Source organism: Gavia stellata, chromosome 4, assembly GCF_030936135.1.
Source record: "Gavia stellata isolate bGavSte3 chromosome 4, bGavSte3.hap2, whole genome shotgun sequence".
Taxonomy (NCBI): domain Eukaryota; kingdom Metazoa; phylum Chordata; class Aves; order Gaviiformes; family Gaviidae; genus Gavia; species Gavia stellata.
Genome location: NC_082597.1, coordinates 3664961 through 3685803, shown reverse-complemented (window position 1 = coordinate 3685803; position 20843 = coordinate 3664961). Strand labels below are relative to the sequence as shown.

At 46.8% G+C, this 20843-nt stretch overlaps 1 protein-coding gene across 1 annotated transcript in view; it reads right to left on the bottom strand.

Moving 5' to 3' along the window:
• PLXNA4 (plexin A4) overlaps positions 1-20843 on the bottom strand; it is a 425661-nt gene that overhangs the window by 31541 nt on the left and 373277 nt on the right. The window contains exons 19-23 of the mRNA XM_059815912.1: positions 17456-17690; positions 16425-16567; positions 13198-13466; positions 9132-9198; positions 6785-6931 (exon numbers count right to left, since the gene is read on the bottom strand). Coding sequence (XP_059671895.1) covers positions 6785-6931; positions 9132-9198; positions 13198-13466; positions 16425-16567; positions 17456-17690 — 861 coding nt within the window. The remainder of the gene's footprint in view (positions 1-6784; positions 6932-9131; positions 9199-13197; positions 13467-16424; positions 16568-17455; positions 17691-20843) is intronic.

Genomic DNA, 20843 nt, shown 5'->3' with positions numbered 1-20843 from the left:
AACAGAAAGCCTATGAATACCAGCTCAGGTTCTGGTGCTTTCAGTAAAAATGGCATTCACCCAAATGGTACCAGACAGTGGTCATTGACACTCTTTTCACACAAATGATTAAAAATGCAATCAGGCCTGACCCTGTTTGGAGCTGAACTGATATTCAAAGGGTTCTGCAGAGCTTTCCTTGGCCATTCCCTGCTCCCTAGAGAGCTGGCAAGGTGACCTAATTCAGTAGTGGCCTCCTTGCATTGCCACCTGACCGACAATTCAGGTGAAAGTGTTCTTCAGTCTCTCAGATTCAAGTTTGTCCATCTTCTTGCACAGCCATAGGACTGACCAAGACCCTTCTCGGAAGAATGGTACTGATTTGAAATGCAGGGTTTCTTAAAAAAGAAACACAAACCAACAACTTCTGCTTTCACATATAGAACAAGAAAATCGACCCAGCTAGAGAGGCCTCTCATTTCTCAGAAGGAGAATATAATTTTCTCCAAAGACTCTGTCCAAGAGTAAATGCAAAGCATATGGGGTGGTGAGGGAGGGAGGGATGCCTTAAACGCATACACACAGTGTTTAACGGCAACCTGCCTGCTAACTCTTGGCCATGTCTATGTCGAGCATTCTGGTCTTTTCTGCTTACAGGACTGTGAAGTCTATAAACTTCTATAAACTTAGCACACCTTTGCACTTGAGAGGAGTGTTCAGTGATGCTCCTAGCTATATACTGTCATTAAATGTTTTTGGGTCACTTTTACAAGTGCAGACATGTTAGTTTTGGTGCCTTAGACAAATTCTACCTTGACTGTAAATTCCCTTCTTTAGTATACAATAGGTAGTGGACTCTACATCACTTTCCATCTTAAACTATTAAGATGCAGTGGGATCTCAAAGTGGCTTGGAGCTGGGTGAAATCATATCAGTATAATTATATATTGGCTCACCAGGCTCCTTTTGGTGCTGTTATGCTCAACTGAGAGGGACTTGTGAAGATACTGCTTACAAAGAGCTCTGTGATCTTTCTGGATGAAAGCGGAGATGTAAATATGAGATATTGATTAGATCATAATGCTATTATTTATATGTCACTTCCAGGAGTATTGAAGAAACATCAATTCAGATAATAAAAATGGCAGAGATTTACAGTTCTGTGGCATCTTTCATCTCAAAGGATCACAGAACTACACATAAAAAGCACTGTTGAAATGCATCCAGTGTTGAGGTTATTAGTTGTCCCCCTCCCATTACACATCTGCAGGGAAACGAAGCAGTGATGGCAGGCTAGGACAGCTCTTTTGAGAGTGCTGTGGTTCTGGAGACCAAGTTGCTCTGCAGGTCTCTCTCAGTGATCCAAGCTCAGCTAAGGCAGACTGAGCTGATGCCAGTCAGGGCAAGCTCTGTGGTGTGATTCAGCTCTGATGCAAATACCTGGGATTCAGTTCAGTTCCCCACATGAAGGCACTAAGTGCTATTTAAAATAATCTGGGCTACCTTACCAGGCATCTAGCTCCTACTCCAGAAGGGCCAACATCTCCTGCAGATGTTGACCAGTGCCCATCACACCAGTACCCACCATGCAATGTGGACCATCATCTGTCTGGAAGCTGACAATGGTGATTTGCTCTTATAACTTGATTGTCCTTAAATTTCACAAGCTGCCAACTTTGGAAGGCCTGGGTGCTCACCCATGATCATTCATGCCCTGACTGCAGTAGTCCTTGCTTTCCTCTTTTCCAGCTCAGTTGGAAGAAGAAGGAGTGGGGAAGGCAATACTTCAAAGAGCTGTGCAGAGAGAGGTTTGCTTTTGGTGGTCTCAACCATAGAGTGAGGCAGCTGGTAGTAGCTGCCAACCTCTGACACCAGTGTGTTCATTTCAACAACAGTCAGGAGGGTCCTTCCAACATTTTAGGTAATTCAATCATTGTTTATAGAAACCAAGACCCTTCCCAGAGCACAGTGGCTTTGATGTATGTGTTCCAAGCTTCACATCAACTCTCAGCTGGTGTTTTCCTACTGTTCTCATGTGGAGCACTAAACTTTTCTCTGTACAAAGACTTCAGGAATTTTGCACGGTGCATCTCTTGTATTGCACACACTAAATGGATGTTCTTTGGACATTGTCATGGGACCTACAGAAGTCATCTTTACACCACAGATTGAAAATCTCTGCTCTCCTTCCAACAGACTGAAGCTCCTAATCGTAATGAGGTGTTTGCAATGAAGAGAGGGATTCTACCACTTCTGTGGGAATCCTCCCAAGGGTTTTCTCTGTTGTCACCCCAAGGCTTCTCTAGATTGTGCCTGGTAGGGGATGACCAGAAGAAAAAAATCTAAGCATTGGCTTCATCCATTTAGCAGAGTTCAGATGCTCCAGTCTCACTGGAAGAGTAAGATTTGCCCTGTGCTTCCACCCAGAGCTGTCCTCACAACAACCAACATAAGACAGAGAACTAATCCCATTGCTCCTGCAGTGTTTCTCAACTATGTCAACACAATCTTTGATGTCAACTGGTGGGGAAAAGACCCCTGAGATGGCCTGTGTTGTATTCCTACATGATTAGGCACTCTGAGGGAAGTTTTGTGATGCTGATCTCCTGAATGCATTCACTATTACTGCTCCATCACCCACCACCTGCCTTTGAGCCCTATGGGGCAGACCTAGCAGGGTGGGTGAAGGGGAGAGGAGACTTCAGTGTCACTCAAGGAGATGCTGAATGTTTTGCCACTGAGAGAACACCAGCACCACTGTTCTGTCATGCATTGAGGTCTGTGTCAGCATAGCATAAGGACGGTGCCAGTTGTGGGATCAACATGGAAAGGTATGGGACTGGGAGCAAGTGAAGTGGTAATCTCTGACCCCTGCTCTCCCACTGACTGCGTATGACTTTGGGGCATGTCATCTCACTGGGTTTGTGTTTATTGACCTTTTTCTACATCCTTGGACTTTTTTTCTCTGCCAGCCCTTCCAGCCATGAGCTGTCTCTAAATGTACATATACATGCAATGCTTAGCACAGCTAAGCTCTGATCTCCACTATGGATTACTGGCATTTAAATAATAAAGGTACAGCTTATGATTAGTCATATGGGGACCCTGGCTCTGAGTTCTCTGCAGTGTTGGAGTGGTCTGCCCTGAGACCAGGACATCATTACAGTTTCTGTCCCAGGGACAGACATCTTTCTCTCCCTTCTCGATTGGGCTAAGGAAGGTCCAAGGGGGCTAGTACACAGTGAGGCTTGGCAGTGAACAAGGACGAGAATGACCCCCAAAGAGGCCAAGCATGGGAGAGCCTTCTTATATCTTGGTAGTGGCTTCCTCCCTGCCACCAAAATTAACCAAAGGCAGCTCAAAGCATCTTTATCCATCTGGAATATGTTGTCAGGAGAGACAATCTGATTAGGCTGTCAGCACTGGAGCCATTGAGGTGTGCAGGGACCACACAGAGCATGCCACCGCTCAAGATGTACTGAGCAGCTCTCTCCTACCACCTCCACTCATTAATTAGCCAATACTCTTGACAGCTTCCAACACACATCGAGGTCTTTGCTCCCCTGTGTTATTTGTATCAACAGAAATGAAGCTGATGCAGGAGATGGATGGTCTTTCATCTCCCAGTGACAGCGGAGCAGTGGCAGTAGGGAGTGAGGTTTTTGCATCTGGACTCTGGTTTGGTGAATGGTTAAAAAATCACAGATTCTGGCAAAGGCAGATGGCAGTCAGCAGGGATGAGATCTTCCTGTCTCTCATAGATGGAATAATCTAACTGGGTTTTTAACAGCACTGCAGACCAGAGATGATGAGCACTGACTGCTAGCAAAGACATAAACACAAGAGGGTGTTTCTCTGAGGAGAAATAGGGAGAAGACCTACTGTTTAGCTGCAACACATTTATTCTAGCAAATCACATCTGTAACTTGCTTAGTTTCTCCTGGACTGAAAAATCCCTTGTTAGCACAGAAATTGTTATAGACTGCAAAGACCCCATGCCACTGAGGGCTGCTTCCTTGGAGGACTGGAGGACCTGGCAGACAGCAAATCGGAGCTATCTGGTTTGGAGAGAAATCAGACTGAAACAATCTAAATTTAGTGAATGAGGTGTGTATTGTAAAATCAGTAGTTCCAGATGTCTGAAAGTGCTGTGTCTTCTTTTTTCTCCCTGGGTAAGTCAATTTCTTTGGTTCTGCTTTTCACTCAAACCGTATTTGAAACCATGGCTTAAAATATTTGGTCATTATTAATGAAGGCTAAAGAAGGAATGCCTTCCAAAAGAAGCCCTGGCCTTGTCTTCCTGGAATAATGACAGTAAACAGTCTGTTTCAATGTGCCAGGCTCCTGGGATTGTGATTTAACTCAGTCAAGCAGTCATCTATCACTCATGAAATGTGAACAACCCAATGAATTTTAGCCACACACACTGCAAACTCACAGTGGTGACCAGGTGAATTTGGTAGAGAGCAGGAGACATTGAGGGAAACCTATATAGCAAATACTGAATCAGCTCTTGCTTTATTTCATTACTATATATGTTTAATAAAAGATGACAGACTGCTTAAGGAAGGTAGAGGAAGGACAAAATAAAACAGAAATAAAGAGAAACAGAAAGGAAGAACAATCTTATTCATATTCTGATTCTTCTTAATCTCCTTCACCGAAGCTGATCTCTGTAAATCTGTTGAGATTGCTATCAGGATATATTTGTCTGCTCTTGAGATGTAAGAGGGAGAGCTGATTAACATCAAACAACACAGAGCGAATGGAGGAGAGCTTTGTTCAGGCTGATGTATAATTACTACCCTTTGCTGGCTGCTTTATATCAAGCCTAAATGGATCGGAGGGATTTCCTTTGGTGAAAGCGATCACTCTGTGTCTGCATTTTTCTTCCTTTTGCTCACTCTCTCCACGCGAGACCAGGCTTCCAAATTGCTAGACAACCACACGTAATAGAAAAGAAGCAGTATGCTCCTGATTCAATAGCAAAGTCACGTTTTTAATATGCAAAATAAAATTGTGGTCTTATTTAAGAATAAAGTCAACCCCTCATCAGACTTGGATTCAATCAAAGCTCAGCTCTAGACTGTCTGTAGTTATTGAAGAAAAGCAGGCATTTCCAGCGTCAGCCCACCTGAGCTAAGATCTAAGACAGGTCAAGGAACTAACATCGACTGGACACAGCTCTCAAAGCCAGCTAAAGTTAAGTGAGATGAGTGTCCCTGAATTGAAGGTGCAAATAAAATAATCTGATAAGTTCAGAGCATCTTCCGACCATCTTAAAATTTGGGGTTGGGGTTTCCTGAGAACAAAGACATGGAAAATAAAGAAATTACAAGGATCATTGAAGACTTGGAAAGTGTTCTTCATCCTGCAGAGACTTAGAAGCTCAGTGGATTTAGTGTATCCAGGAAAAAGTGAAGGCCCACAAACACACTAAGAAGAGATATCTAATGCTTTTTAATTGTTGCTCTTTAATCAAGCAGGGAAAGGGTGTAATCTCAGATTAAAAGCTAAAGCTGGACATATGCAATGTGTATCTTTCACCATGTGGACAATTGCACTTTGAAGCAAATGACTCAGTGACAGGGATTAATTTTCTTTCCCTTGACATCGTGAAATCAAGTTCATTTTTCTTTGACTTATGCTTGCTCAAGAGGAATGCTGCATTAGCTCTAGAGAAGACCTAATAGGTCCCTCCACTCTGTGCTTCTAACATATTCCTCAATGGTGAAATCTTCATTGGAGAAAGAGATTTTTTCTTCTGGTAAGGATTATTCTAGAGAAGATCCTTGCAATATAGCCTCATAAAAACTATTTTTGCTGTCCCTAGCAGAAGGTCACAGGCTTTGCACTGACCCAACACAACAAGGTCTCAGGATGGCAATGGGCTTGCCATGCCCTGAGTTGGGTGTCCCTGTCACCAGAAAGGTCTAGTGGCCAAAGGCCTCTTGTCTGACCTGCCTGAGCGCAGCACTGGGGACATCCCCGCACGGCTGAGGGCTGCCACCCCGGGCAGGCACTGCCCAGCAAACACCAGTGCTCTGTGTGCCCGGGCTGGGTGCTGGGCAGCTCGGTCACTGGTGCTGGGGACCAGGGAGAAGGGAGCAGGTGATGAGGAGAGGGGGGATGAAGATACCCCCAGGTGGTCCCAAGAGTGAGGAGGAAGAAACCCCAGTATGAACATCACACTCCTGCCAGGGAAGAGCTCAGGGTGGTGACAACTTACAGTGACAACCCCACCTTTCTGCTGTAGGAAGGCTGGTACCTTTGACCTTAGAACTCAGAGGCATGTTGGAAGGATGGGCATCACTCCAGGGAAAAGGGGTAGATACTAGGAAGTATTTTGTGTAACAGAACAGAGTAAATATTGCCCATATCTATTGCCTTCACATTCACAAGCATATTCATGACACAAGGTTCATGCTTGTCTTCCAGTGCTCCTGGACCTCACCTAATCCAAGGTAAATGATTGGCACTATCAGCCTACCCTGCAATGAGTGCAGATTCTTTCAGAGAACAGGCAATGCCTCTGGGGAGCTGGAGATGCTCTGGGCATAGGGCAGGGCACAACAGAAATAACTTGGAAGCATCCGTCTTTGCAAACATGCTTTGCTAGCAGATGCTTCAGCCACAGACCTTGCTGTGTTAGGGTATATGACTAGTCAATCTTCAGCAGGGTTACCCTGCTGGGTCGCAAGAATTGTCCCAAAGGGTCAGCATGCCCATCACTGGCTTTTTTTCTCTAAATCCCCTTTTGCTAGAAGAGGCTAGAAAGCCCACAGTATGTGCTCAGAGCACTCACCAGTGTCTTGTAATCAATCTGCTGTCGGATAAGCTTGTCCTCACTCAGTGAGTACCGGGCCTCCCCAGTGATGGAGTCGATGGGACCCTTCTCCATCTGCTGCTTGATGGCACAGAAGAGGGAGAACAGAGGTTCGCCAGCACACTCCTGCAGGGGTGAGAGACAACCATGAGGTGAAACAGGAAGGTCAGAAGTGAGAACCCAATCTATGTAGCATCTCAATGAGTGCCATGGCTTGCCATCCCCAGGCACTCAAGGCAGATGCATCAGTGGGAATCAGTCTGTTCCATACATCCCAGGAATAGAGGTGACACTCCACTTCTACAGAGTGCAACCAGCCCTCTCGAGTGTCCTGTCACAGCACAAAGGCGTCAGTGCTCCCTGCCAATTTTGGGGCTAGCAGAGGCTTGTAGGAGCTGTTCAAGTGATTGCCACCAGGTCAGAGCTTTGCACCGGAACAGGTGGTGGGATGGGTCCCAGAGGACCTGGAGACAGGTCTGAAAGGCAGATGGACTGCTGGTGCCCCATCCTGGGTGTCTGGGCAGAGTCCACAATCTCCCTGAGCACTTTCATGCTAGAGGCAAATAGGGATGCTCAGGCAGGAGCAGCTCCATGACCCAGGGGAGATGTGACCCTGGATCTGTATGGTTGCATCGGTGATGTCAGATGTGTGGGGCCCAGCACAGGACAGCAACAAGCAGCCCGCAGACAGGGCCAGCAAAGCACACCTCACCCTAATTTCTCCTTTCCATCATTTGCACCCACTGCAGTCCTCTTCCCACACTTTTCCTAGCCTCTCCTCCCTTGCTGCCCTCCCTCTGCACATTTGCTGCCATGCACCAACCCTCCTCGTGCTTTCTTCTATTGCCTCCCTTCCCCTTCATCTCTCCATCCTTCCTCCCCTCCTCCCCACCTTGCCCTCTCTTCTTGCAGTGTGTCCCAACTCAATGAGCGAGGTCATTTTCCTGTGGTGTAAATCCCAGCAAAAACAAGTTAATAATCTGAAGCAAAGTGTCCCCTTTCTCAGTTCCTACACCTGTCTCCCACTTAATTAGCTTATCTGCCAGCAGCATATTGCTTCTGTGTGCCTGTCTCTTGCCCTTATCAGGCCTCTGTTCAGGCTAAGGCAAGAAGACAAGTAGCTGAGTGGGGGGAAAAAAGCCTATTATAAAGCAGCGCTTTAGAGAGTCACCTCCTTATATCCTTTCCTTTCAGCTGAAAGCAGGAATCTGATATTGAAGTCACTGAAATTACCTTCCAGGGACCTTCAAAACTTTCCCATGCGTTCATCCTTGGACTGGTTGTGCTTAGGGAAGGCTTAGGGGAATGGGATTGATTTGTAAAGCCTTGAATTGCCAGGCAGAGGGTGGCTATTCTATCCAAATGGGGCTGTAAGGTGTAAGGATATCTAACAACTGCAATGGGAGTGGGGGAGAGGTGCAGAGCATAGCTCCTTCCAAAAAGGCTGGGTCTGAGTTTTGTGCCTCGGCAATTAGCATGCTTGAGGTTCAATGTGGGTCCCCAAGAGGAAACTGCCATCACCAAGCAGTCAGTGGCAGGTCTCAAAGGCTGAAAGACTTTTTTTTTTTTTCTACACACCACCCCAAGGAGACCCTCCAGGAGGAACGAGAGGGCTCAGGGGGTTTCTCAAGTCCTTCCACCCTTTTGCTGATGAGCACCCTGCAAAGCCAATGCTACCTCCCTCTGGGATACAAAACAGCGACAGCCTCAGCCCATGTTGGGTTCTGCATGCAGCAGTCAGGTTTATGTGGTGTCTTGCATCCAGCCTTCTGTACTCAGAGGGTGCATGGCCATGCCCAGGGCAGGCTTGAGGCAGCCTTATGCCAAGAAGAGCTTGAGCTCAGCCCTAAATTAAACAAAGCAGCAATCTGGTTATGGCGTGAGTAAAGCAAGTTATGATGGAGGCACTGAGTATGATGAAGGCAGTGGGCCTCAGTACTGGGTCTGAACTGGGGTGGGAGGACATCTCCAGCCACTATGCATTGAAAATATGGGTCACCACGTGATGGAGATCTGAGTCTGCTAGTAAAAAAGGAGAGCATTTTCAATATATGTCTCCACCAGGCTCTGAAATCCTTCATGTTTCAGCACTGACCCTTAGATCCCATGTCTGTACAGGAGTAAAACCAACAGGCTGCCTCTCTAACGAACTGTCCCTCTTTGTTCTCCCTGGATCAGAAAACAGCCCCTCTCCCATTAGGCAGTGAGTTCCCTCAAGAGAAAAAAGCCTTTTCCTTTATATCTGAGAAGTTTTTTTCCCAACTAAACCTCACCAAGAAAAAATGTGTTAAAGCAGCTGTCCGTCCAGGCATGCTGCTCCTCTTACCTTGAGGAACTTGTACAGAAGGAAGGTGAACCAGTTGGTGAGCATTTTCTCAGCCACAGACTCTGTCCTAAAATCAGCCCAGGAGAAAAAGCAAATTGGAAATGAGTTATTCATGTTGGTCATATCAAACGGCTAGTCAAAAGCTTTGTCCATCTCACTGTCCAGATCTCTGAGCCCCATGGAAAGTCTGGTATGACACCATCAGGATTAAGTGTGTCCTAGGCTCTCTGTTTTAGCTTTGGATTTAGGAAACCTTCAGGCAAATCCTTACCGCTCTGTTAATTCTCCTGTGACTAGGGAAGTCTCCGTTTGTCTGTTTCTCAGTTTCTCCATCAATGAAATGGAGATGACAACATTTGAGGGAACCTTCTCAGAGGAGTTCAGGGAGGATAAATTTGTCAAATATGAGGAGCTCAGTCTTAGGCCATATGAAGGCTATAAAAATACTTAAGACAGACAGATCTAAATCACCAGAGAGTAGTTATCTGGCACTGACTATCTCCCTGGCATTTGGGAGGGATTATACTCCTCAATGTGTCAATGTGGCGCATTGACAGAGATCATCCTTTTGCCCTTGAACACTTTGTCTGCAACCAAACAAAAATCCATCTTGAGTCTTCAGGGTGAACTTTTCCTACAGAAGGACTGACTGAGACTTGTAAGTGTGGACACCAGGAACACAGGATAAACCTGTGTTGGCTCCAGTACATACACTGGTGTTGCTCAAGAAGAAAGCAAGAGTTCCTGCCTGGATGAATTAAAGTAGGTCTTCCTTATCCTGGCTATCACCAAAGCCACCCAGGGGTTCTCACTTAGGACTGCAGCTTGCTTTTTAGGTTCCCTAGTCCTTCAGCATAAAGTTGATCTTGCTTCCTCTGGAGCACGAGACTTGCAAGGGGAAGGGTTTGCATCACTGGAGCTATATGCAAGGAACCAGTCAACAACCTTGCCTGAAAGCAGTGCCCTGTTACACCACCACAGAGCAAGTGACAGTCCCTTTCCTAGCTAAATGCAGTTGATCTTTAGCCTGGTTTCCATAGGGATATCTCTGTTCTTGTGGGCAAATCTCACTTAGATGGTGGGGATGATGGGGGGAGGAATGATAATAAGGGTGTTTTCTGTTGCTCCTCTATTATTGCTTGCAACCAGAGAAAGAGGTGATACGGTCCCAGTTTACTATCAGATTAATGTTGTCGTTTTCTTTGCCTGCAGTGATCATTGCTGTGTCTGTGCCTGGAGACTGCCCCTGTCCAAACCAGACTTCTGTTTGCCCTGTATTCATTCCCCTCAGTCAAGGTCACCTAGCTGCTGTCCTCCATTGGTCATGATATGATACTCAATTCCAGCAATCTCCATACTTATGGTCTGAGGTCACAGAATCACTACGGTTGGAAAAGACCTGTAAAATCATCAAGTCCAACCATCAACTAACACCACCATGCCCATTAAACCACATCCCACAATGCCTCGTCCACACATTCCTTGAACACCTCCAGTGAGGGTGACTCTACCACCTCCCTGGGCAGCTTATTCCAGTGTCTCACCACTCTCTCAGTAAAGAAATTTTTCCGAATATCCAGCCTAAACCTCCCCTGGCGCAGCTTGAGGCCATTTCCTCTTGTCCTGTCACTTGTCACTTGAGAGAAGAGACCAACACCCACCTCTCTGCAACCCCCTTTCAGGTAATTGTAGAGAGCGATGAGGTCTCCCCTCAGCCTCCTCTTCTCCAGACTGAACAACCTCAGTTCCCTCAGCCACTCCTCATCAGACTTGTGCTCCAGACCCCTCACCAGCTTCCTCGCCCTTCTCTGGACACGCTCCAGCACCTCAATGTCCTTCTTGGAGTGAGAGGCCCAAAACTCAACACAGGATTCGAGGTGTGGCCTCACCAGCACAGGGGCACGATCACCTCCCTACTCCTGCTGGCCACACTGTTTCTGATACAGGCCAGGATGCTGTTGGCCTTCTTGGCCACCTGGGCACACTGCTGGCTCACATTCATCCGGCTGTCGACCGACTGGTCCTCTCAGGGAATGTGGCCCAGACAAATGCTCTTTCCAATGCTCCCTGGTGTGACACCTGGGACCCATTACATGATGCAAACTTAGCATTACCATGAGAAAAAGAACTGAGATCTCATTGTGTTGTTGCTCTCTGTCCTGAAAACTTTGATCTCTTCCAGGCTGTAGATGTCATGTGGGATGAACACTGGACACAGGCAAGGTGGGAAAATCATTCCAGCCAGCTCCTTCCTCGTCAAATACCCCCAAAACCAACACTGCAGAAAGATTTTGAAAGATTCCCTTCCATCCACAGAGTCACAGGGAGGGAGGAGAAGCATCAAGTTGAATCCAGCTGCTCCAAATAATTGCCTGGGGACCTCACACCAACATATGAATCCCAAGGCACTGAGCTGTTCAAATGTTCATTGGTAGACTCTGTTCTAGTGCTGCTTAGTGCAGGACCTCCACCTCAGAGCACAAACCACATCTCTGCCTTCTTGTGTTTTCACCGCTTGGAACAGTGGACGTGCCTTCTTTGTTTTGCCTCCTTCCAAAAGCCGCATTTCCTTTCCAATAAAGAGGACTAGAGTTAGAAAAGAGCTGGAAGAAGGAGAAAGAGGGAAGATGGGATGCTCGGGAGAAGACAGGCATGAACAACCAGGGAAGATAAAGAGATGGAGAAAGGGGAAGAAAAAGGAGAAAATGAAGGGAGTAGGCAGTTAGAAGGAGGCAGTGCCATCCAGCATCAGAGGAGAAGCACAGAGAGGAAGCCTGGGGACAGCTGGAGGGAGGTCACCAACCAGGCTGTAGGGCTTGAATCACATCAGGGATTCAACTGACACCAAAGCAAAGTCCAGTCTCTGCCCCTGGCTTTGCTACCCTGAATGTCAGGAAGTGCCTTCTCCTCTTTTTTTTGCTGGTTCTCCTTAGTAGGCTGTGTGCCAGATGAAAACCCTCCCAGCAGGCAACACAGATGTCTTCCCTGCCCAAGCTGTCCATCGCAATCAGCTGAAGGCTCCTCAGAATTGGCTCTGAGCAGTGGCAAAGGCCATCCATCTCCAGTAGACTCCCCCTGATTTTTCTTAGGGTCCTGGCTTGAAACAGAAGGATTGGTTCAGACCATGAAAAGGGGATGAATATGATCCTAAAGGGAGAAAAGGCCACATTTCCCTAGGCAGGGAAAGCACATTAATTACCAAGCAGTAGATTTTTAATTTGAGGGTTCCCGTACAACCCTGGTAGTTAAACCTTAGACCTGGCCAAGAAGCACCAACCCAAACTTGTGCCTGATATGAAACCAGTTCTGTTGTCCTGCTCAGCTCTGCTACTGGCTTCAAGAAGATCCCCGCGCCAGTGCTCAGGGAGAGACAGAAGACCCCACGTTGCAGCTTCAGAAGACTCTCCATATTTCTGTAGTTAACTCATGAACAAGAAACACAGCAGGACAGTCCACATCCCAGGCAGGAGAAGGCAGCAGCTGACTGACTGACTCACCAGGGATGTAATACAGCCTGTTCTACGTGATATACTCGTAGGTCCTACACAGTGCAACTGCAGTTTCCAGGTTAAAAGGAAACATAAGCATAAATGAACATCTTAAGCACACAAAGAGTCCAAAATAAGGATTAGGAGGCATGGGCTCTTGCTGCCCTTATGAAGCTTTCCGGAAGATCCACATTAAAATCCAGAGGTAGTCCAGTTCTGTAACTTTTAATCATTGACTATTTGGTTAAGGAGGAGATGGACCAAGGTCTACAGACATATTTGCTGAAATGAATGCTCTGTCAGGGAATCTTAAATGAGAAGGAAACCACAGTGGGAAAGTCATTCAGTCTTCATTCAGCCCTACTTTCCTTCTTCACCCCTCTCTGCAAACAGCTTCGTGCCAGCCCTATGGGGTCACGTGAACTGTGGCTGTACACCATCCTGATTTCACACCCTGCTGCAATCAAAGCAAATCAAGCAAATTTGCCCCTTTCCTCCAAAGATGACTAGCATGCTTATGTTAGACAGTGGGGCACAAGCTGCCCAGCCCAGCTCACTGCAGCCCCAGGCACCCTTACCTCCGGAGCAGCAGCTTGGGGTGGTTCTTGCTCTCCAGATTTTTGTCTATGAGGTCGGCCAAGAGCTGTTTGAGGACATCAGTAGCGTACTCCAGCTTGCTCTGCAGCACTGTCATGATCAGCGAGGCCACATTACCACGATCCCGCATGGAGAAGCTGCGCTGGGACTCCAGTGTACGGATGAAGGACAGCAGGAAAACCTTGTTGTTGATGAGCTGGGCAAAAAGCTTCAGGCCTTTCTCCACCCGTTCCTGCCTATAGCCAGGGACCTGTACAAGAAGAAATGGTGTTTATACCTTTCAGTCACTGCCCGCGCTCAGACACACACCCTTTGCTACCTCTCTGCCCTCATCCCTCCAGCTCCTCCAACTATACACTTTGACATCAAGCAGAAGTTGGTTCTGAGACAGGGAAAAGGGAAACGCTGCTTCAAACAAGAGAATTGAAAAAAATAAGTCTTGCATCTAGCAGGCAGGTGTCTCCTTCTTTCTGCATCACAGGATAGTCCTGTACAAAGGAAGAGAGACTCCATATGTCATCTGATTATTAGGAAGCCTGAGACACCTCCTAGCCACAGCCAGATGATTACTTTCCAATCCTGTGTTCCCCTCCCTGAACAGTACATCAAAAAGAGATTGCTAACGCCTGGCCATATTGTATTTTTATTGTAGTCAGACTGAAGTCTCACTCTATCTCCACCAAACACCTCTTTTTCATCCCTGCAAGAAACCTGCGTACAGAGATGCGGGGTTCAGCTTTAAGAAGCTGGGAGAGGCAGCAAGAAAGTGAATGGGGAAGAGAGCCGGGGGTCAGGTTTTGAGGTGATGAAGAGATGCAGTGAGGCAGTGGCTGAGATGGTGAGCATGCAGCTGGGCCTTGGTTTGAAGAACTAGATAGATGAAGGTGTGAGAGGACACCCTGAGTTGGGACCTGTCTTAAGAGGTCCCACTGCAGTAGGACCCCTGGGCTTAGGAGGTGAGATGGTTTGGAGACAGAGAGGTTGATAAGTCTCCAATATATTTCTCAGCTGTGAGAGGCTGGTGAGCTAGTTTTGATATGGAACAATTTAGAACCTCAACAATGGACCCTGGACTCCACAGTCTACATTGGGCTTTATCCTTTCTGGTCCTTCTGGCTCTAGGTGAAAATGGAATCTAAACAGAGAACCCCAGACTCTTTCCTCCGTGTTGCTGAAGCTGTTTCAGCCCTTGAAAAAGCTTCCCTGAAAGCTGGAGGGTCTCAACACAGAGCAACACATGTCGCTGAGGCATGTATCTATTAATAACCAACCAGATTTGGCACTTTAATCCGAAACAAGTTGGCATGCTTAAACAACCAAGTAATGCAAGGCCCCTTAAAGAGTCATTACTTTTTCATTGTGGAAATTAGAGCTCTTAAGTCTTTTTGCACACAGCAAATAAATGACTTACTTGCTTAGTAAATAGCTTGAGACAACCAACTAACCAACCACTACCACCCATCCTGCCAATAATTATTTTTAACACACTTGCCTGAACATTTAATATTGTCTATCCCTGGGTTATTATGGAGAATTAAAAAAATAACAAGAAAAGTATTTTGTACTGCATCTGGAAGCAGTTAATTAGCAAATGAACTGGAAATAAGTAAGACCTGCTCACTGCGGGATCTATGCTGGGGCCTTTTGCAATTAATAACAACTCCTTCTAGGTGCTACAGAGAAGGGAGCACAATGGGAACTGACTTTCCTGATATGTTGGTAGCCAAAGATTTTGACACTGAAAGAGCTGTGGAAGCTTTACAGAGGATTAAGGGGAAAAAAAAAGATGAATGAAATGAAAGGAAGAAGAGATCAAAGGTGGCAGATTGAAACATTAGCTCTGTGTCTCTCTGTATGTATCTGCATATGGGAGCATCCATGCTAAAACCTCTAGAGGGGTCAGATGCTCTTCCGCGGTCAGCTGGCAGAGGTTAACGAATGTAGGGATTGTAAATGGCTGTGGGTATGATGAAAGTGTTTGTGTGTGTGTATACGTATGTTAGAGAGAGATATTCATCATCCCTCGTTTCTTGTGCTCGTTTGGTGAAGCTGCTGAGCTACTCTTCCTGAGGGAAAGCAGCTCAAGGCCACTTTACCTGCACCCCAACGGTGAATATCTACAGTAGTCAATGTGTAACTCAGTCTCCTACTCAATCCCACAAGTCCTTGTTGCTGACAGATCAGGTTTTTTTCATGGTTCTCTCCACACAGTTTGATGAATTTTGGCTTTCCTGAAGGGAAGGAGCAAAGACAAGCAGGCACCTCTGATTACACAGCCAGCCAAGCATGGTATTGCCTGCGCCAGCTCCTGTTCCTCCTCTCTGCCAGCTAACCCCAGTCTTGGCCTCCAGCAATCTCACCAGCCCATGCCAGACCCTCTCTGAAGCTGAGAGCTTGCCAAAGACTTCGCAGAGAGCTCATCCAATGACCTCCCTGGTCTTGGCCATGGTGTATCCCCTGCTTCTCTAGCCCAGGTATCCCTAGAGCAGAGCCTGCCCATCTGCCAAAGCCTGAAGGAGTTTTGCAGCATGGGCAGACCTCACCTGGGGTCCCATCAAACTCATTGTCACCAGTGAGGTACTGCAGGCTGTGTGCAGACCCCAACAGTGCTGGGCAACGTCTCACTGTCCTCCCACCGCTGTGGTCTGGAGAGTCGGGGTAGAGGAGGCAGATATGGGCAGGGTATGGGAAGACTGGTGCTGTGGTTTTCTGACTTTCCTGCAAACCGCAGAGTGCAGCAAAGATGAACCTCCTTCAGTGAATGCAGTTATTTCTATAGGTGTTACCAGGGAAAAAGACTTCTTGGTAGTGCCAGTGTTGTGCAAAGCTGGAGTGACACAGGCAGCTTTGCTGCTCTATAATACAACTTTTTTCCTCAGCCCTGCACATCTGTAACTAATAAATCCAGTCTAAAAATCAAACCCCAGCAGGATGAAGACCAAAGAGGAGCTTAAAAAAGTAGACTTAATGCACATACATCTATGAGACTCTTCCAAATAGATGAGTTATCAAACAGAATTTAACATCTAAGATAGCAGCAATCATCTTCCCCTTTCAACCTGGATTTTTAATGAGGTAATGTTTCATCCTTGGTAGGACACAGCATTGTAAGCCATTACGTCCCCACCACTGACACAACATCTCTTGCGTTCAGGACAGAACAGGGAGGCATGAGAGAAGCCAGAAGCAGGAGATGTTGATTTCTTACCTCCAGATCCCTCAGGACTGGATGGTCTTCAATGCCAGGGAAAAGCACCCTCATGGTATAGGTTCGGTAATCGAGGAAGGGGATCCCAGCTCCATCCAGATCGCTTGTCAGTTCGTGAATATCTGTCTGTAGCTCTGCAAAGGCTGACACAAAAAAAGAACGACTCATTACAATAAAGACATTGAGGTGCTCGAGCATATCCAGAGAAGGGCAACGAAGCTGGTGAGGGGTCTGGAGTACAAGTCTGATGAGGAGCGGCTGAGGGAGCTGGGGTTGTTCAGACTGGAGAAGAGGAGGCTGAGGGGAGACCTCATCGCTCTCTACAACTACCTGAAAGGAGGTTGTAGCAAGGTGGGTGCTGGTCTCTTCTCCCAAGTGACAAGTGATAGGACAAGAGGAAATGTTGCGCCAGGGGACATTTAGATGGGATATTAGGAAAAACTTCTTCACTGAAAGGGTTGTCAGACATTGGAAGAGGCTGCCCAGGGAGGTGGTGGAGTCACCATCCCTGGAGGTTTTTAAAAGACGTGTGGATGAGGCGCTTAGGGACATGATTTAGGTGAACTTAGCAGGGTTAGGTTTACGGTTGGAGTTGATGAGCTTAAAAGTCTTTTCCAACCTAAACGATTCTATGATTCTATGTAGCAATGACAGTCCAGACCTCCCTCACTGTGATGGGAAAAGCCCTGAGACCCACGTGCATGAGACTAAGGTACAAGTGGATAAGCAACATGTGGAGAGGAAGAAGAAGGTGGACAAGAACACTCTCACCTTTCCTACAACACAGCCTTTCCCCAGGGACATGTACCAAGGCTCTCCCTGGACTGTGAGTTAGCAAATACAGCTTGGACAGGGTGGAGGAAGGTTCGACTTAGGGAAAATAGGCAAAGTCAGATTAGATCCAGGCTTGAGCCAGACCCACAGGGTTCAACATTCCTGTTCCTTGGTGATATTTTGGCTCAAAGCTTTGTGGCTGGATCTCTCTCTTCTACCGACACTGACAGAGTGTCAGCCTTCCTTCCTCATCCTACCTTCTTTGCACTCCAGTGCCACCCTGGACTCCAGGTTGTCCATCTGCATCTGCAGACGCTTGAGGGTGAGGTCGCTTTCTCTGGATTTACGCTTGTACGCAATCAACACAGCCACGATGAAGATGATGAGCAGGCCACCGGCCACTGCAATGCTGACAATAGCTGGCAAGCTGAGAGGGCTGTCTGGAGAGATGTAGACCATCCCTGGGGAGAACTCCATCCCTCCTACACGAGCCTAGAGGCAAGGCAGGAAAAAGTCACATTGAAACTGCTGAACAAGGAGGAACACAGAGAAACTCCATCACCTCCCTGATTAAGGCTGAATGAGTACGTCCCCTTGTCTCTCAAGTTAAACAGGACATGAAGCACTTGCATCGAGAATGGCTAAAAAACACCTGAAATTCCATATGGAAGCACCTTTGTTGGTAGAGTAACCATGAACCCAACCAAACTCACTTCTGGTGAGACAAATCTCACCAGTCCCAGTGTCCTGGCTACATAGCAGTTTGGGGTTCATCCTGGGTTTTCCATTCCCTGTCCCAAACAGCTGTGTTGTGCTGGACTGCCCTGATGACACTTAGTCCCAAAACGCAAACAGGACACACAGCTCATGGTTATGGTCTGATGGGTCCTAACCTCATAATGGGACAAGGAACATCTGACCCAGACCTCTGGCACAGCAGCAGTCACGACAGTGGGAATGAAATCAGAGTCACAATTTGCTTTTGACGCTTCAAACAGAGAAAACTGGTTTTGGAAGTCACTGGGACAGGAAAAAAAAAAAAAAAAAACCAAAAAACCACAGATCCTGACCAATGCTCTTTACAGCTCATCTCCGAGCCACACATTGGCAGGGTGACCGCAGATCCTCACCAGTGGGACAGGGAGCTGAACATAGCTTTCTGCTCTCCGTGCACTCCTGGAGGTTCCCAGGGCTGCTACCAGCCTCTGGAACAAGCTGCTGTGCGAGGACTTTGTTTTTAACAGCCAGAAAGAAACCCTGCAGGCAGTACTGCTGCAAGCCCAACAAAACGCTCTGCTGAAGCAAGTCTGTTAGGAGCCCTTTTTTACAACATGAACACCACTCCCAACAGTAATCCCACTGGGTACTACTCGCTCAAGGCTACTACAAGGTTGTTCAAGCCTATTTGTAGAGTAGGATAAGTTTGAGTGGCAGGAGGAAAAGCATTGCTGACTAGCTTGAGGTATGAAAAGAAGGCTTTTAGGACTGCACTGTGGTAGGGGAACACTAGCAAAGAGCTTGAAGGATCGTGACACAGTGATGAGACCCATCACTCCACCCCAGCTGAGCTTTGTCACAGAGAGGCACAGCAGGCCCTGCACAAAGTGCTAAATCTTGCTGCCAGGCAGAAATGCAGTCAAGATTCCAGGGCTACATGCTTCCGCCTACCATTGCAACTGGCACCATTGCAGCATGTAATTGAACCTTTTTCTTTCTCTTTTATGAGGAGCTCTCCCTCACCTTCCCAGGTCCCACAGCAGCTAGTGAAAACATCCCCCACATCCCAGTCTGGTGGCTAGCCTTGTCCTTCATCCCACTGACTCTCAGTTAAGCAGTCTGCCTCCAGCCTGCTTGCATACACATTAATCCCAGGCCTCCCATGCCTCAGCTCAGGCACCTACTGGGATTTCCTCTCTAGGTTGCAGGAGGAAGAAACTCGCCCAGGGAGAAAGGGTTGGAGCCAGCAGAAGATACTATAGAGCAGAGTCATGAATTAATGAAAAGTTTTCCAGCTGCTCTTGCTCCTCACCACCACAGCCCTTGCTGGGGACATGAATCTCTGTGACCCCACCATCTCCTAGAATTTATTCTGGCCCCAATCATAACCTCTGAGAAGACGTCTGTTTTGCCCTCGCACCAGCTTGTAGGCTGTTCCTCAGTGGGTCCTGGCCAAAGCCACCTAGATGTAACCCTTATGTCTTGGACAGGACAAAAGTGAATGTCTGGAAATACCTAATTTCCATCCACAAGGTCCTCTCAAGCCCTGAATACTCTAAGCATTTTGGGATGAGCTCTATAAAGTTAACAATGTCCACAATGAGAAATGAAACCAAACCTAAGCGCATCTGACCAGGTAAAAGAGTTTCAAGGTAACCATTCCTGTAACATGACATTGATGACTTGAAGAGCATCTTCAGTGGCCAAGGAACAACCTAGCACCCATGTAAGGTGAGGATGCAGCAGTAACTAGTTTTCCCATCTATTCTAAGATACAAGGACCAACTCACTTATAAAGCCTGCAAAGGGCAGAGATTTGGTATTGGTATGTGGCATGCTCAACTGACAAGACAAACTGCCAAACTCACATGCTAATCTAAGCATTGAAAGCTATTGCCCTTTCCCTAGACCACTGTCCAAATCCTCCCATCAAAATTTGCTCACCAATTTGCACAATTTCCTCCCTGTCACAGTAGATCAATAAATAGATTCATTACATTTCAGTTTCTGTTTCTGACAGTAGCCCTTTTCCTCCAAGCCTTGCAGTCAGATGAGTCCATTCAAGGAGTATCAGACTGGAATCAAACAACCCCATCCCAAACCCCAGTGCAGGTCCATCCTCAAAGCTCACAGAACAGCCCGTCTCCATGGGTGGGATTCCTCTTACCAAATATTCGACATGCACATCTGAGTTAGACATTACAGCATGATTTCAGAGTCAATACAGAGAAAAAGCACTTTCAGTATGTGATTTATGTGAGCTGCTTTTGACAACTGCTTTGACATTAGGATGAGATGTTTTATTCAGTGGAAGTTCCCATTTCTCTCCATTAACTATAAGGGGATCTAGACTCCTAGAGGTAGGTGTCTAACAAAGTTAGCCCTAGTGCGTTCCTCTCTAAAGGTTGTTTCAACACTGGGAAGGTCTCACAGTCCACAAATCAAACTGCCGTGATCTGAGGGAATCTGTCCCTTGAAGAAGAAAGCCTGCAAGGCTGCAGTACTGTTGTGAGCATTTAAAAGACAAACAAAAAAATATGTAGTTATAGACCTACTTTATTTCTTGGGCCACTGACTGTTTTTGAAGGAATCTATTTATACCTTCCAGAAGACTGAACATGAGCCCTCCATATTACCAAACAACAGTTTGGCCACCTGGTAAGTCTATTAATCATGAGTTTGCTCTAAATGGCACTATGGCAGAGCCCAGTTTTCTCCAGCAAAGTCTTAGGGGCCACCTGTAGCAGTTCAGGAGTTCCTGTTGTGCAAAACTTGACTGTGGTAGTGTCTTTCCTAGTGCAAGTTTGCCCTGGCCAAATGTAGGTGTCTACCTTAGGATGAAATGAATTGTGCCCTAAACTTTGATTGCTATATTTGACCATCTCTCCATTCACTATACAAAGAGTCCAGTGTGACTTTCCATATGTA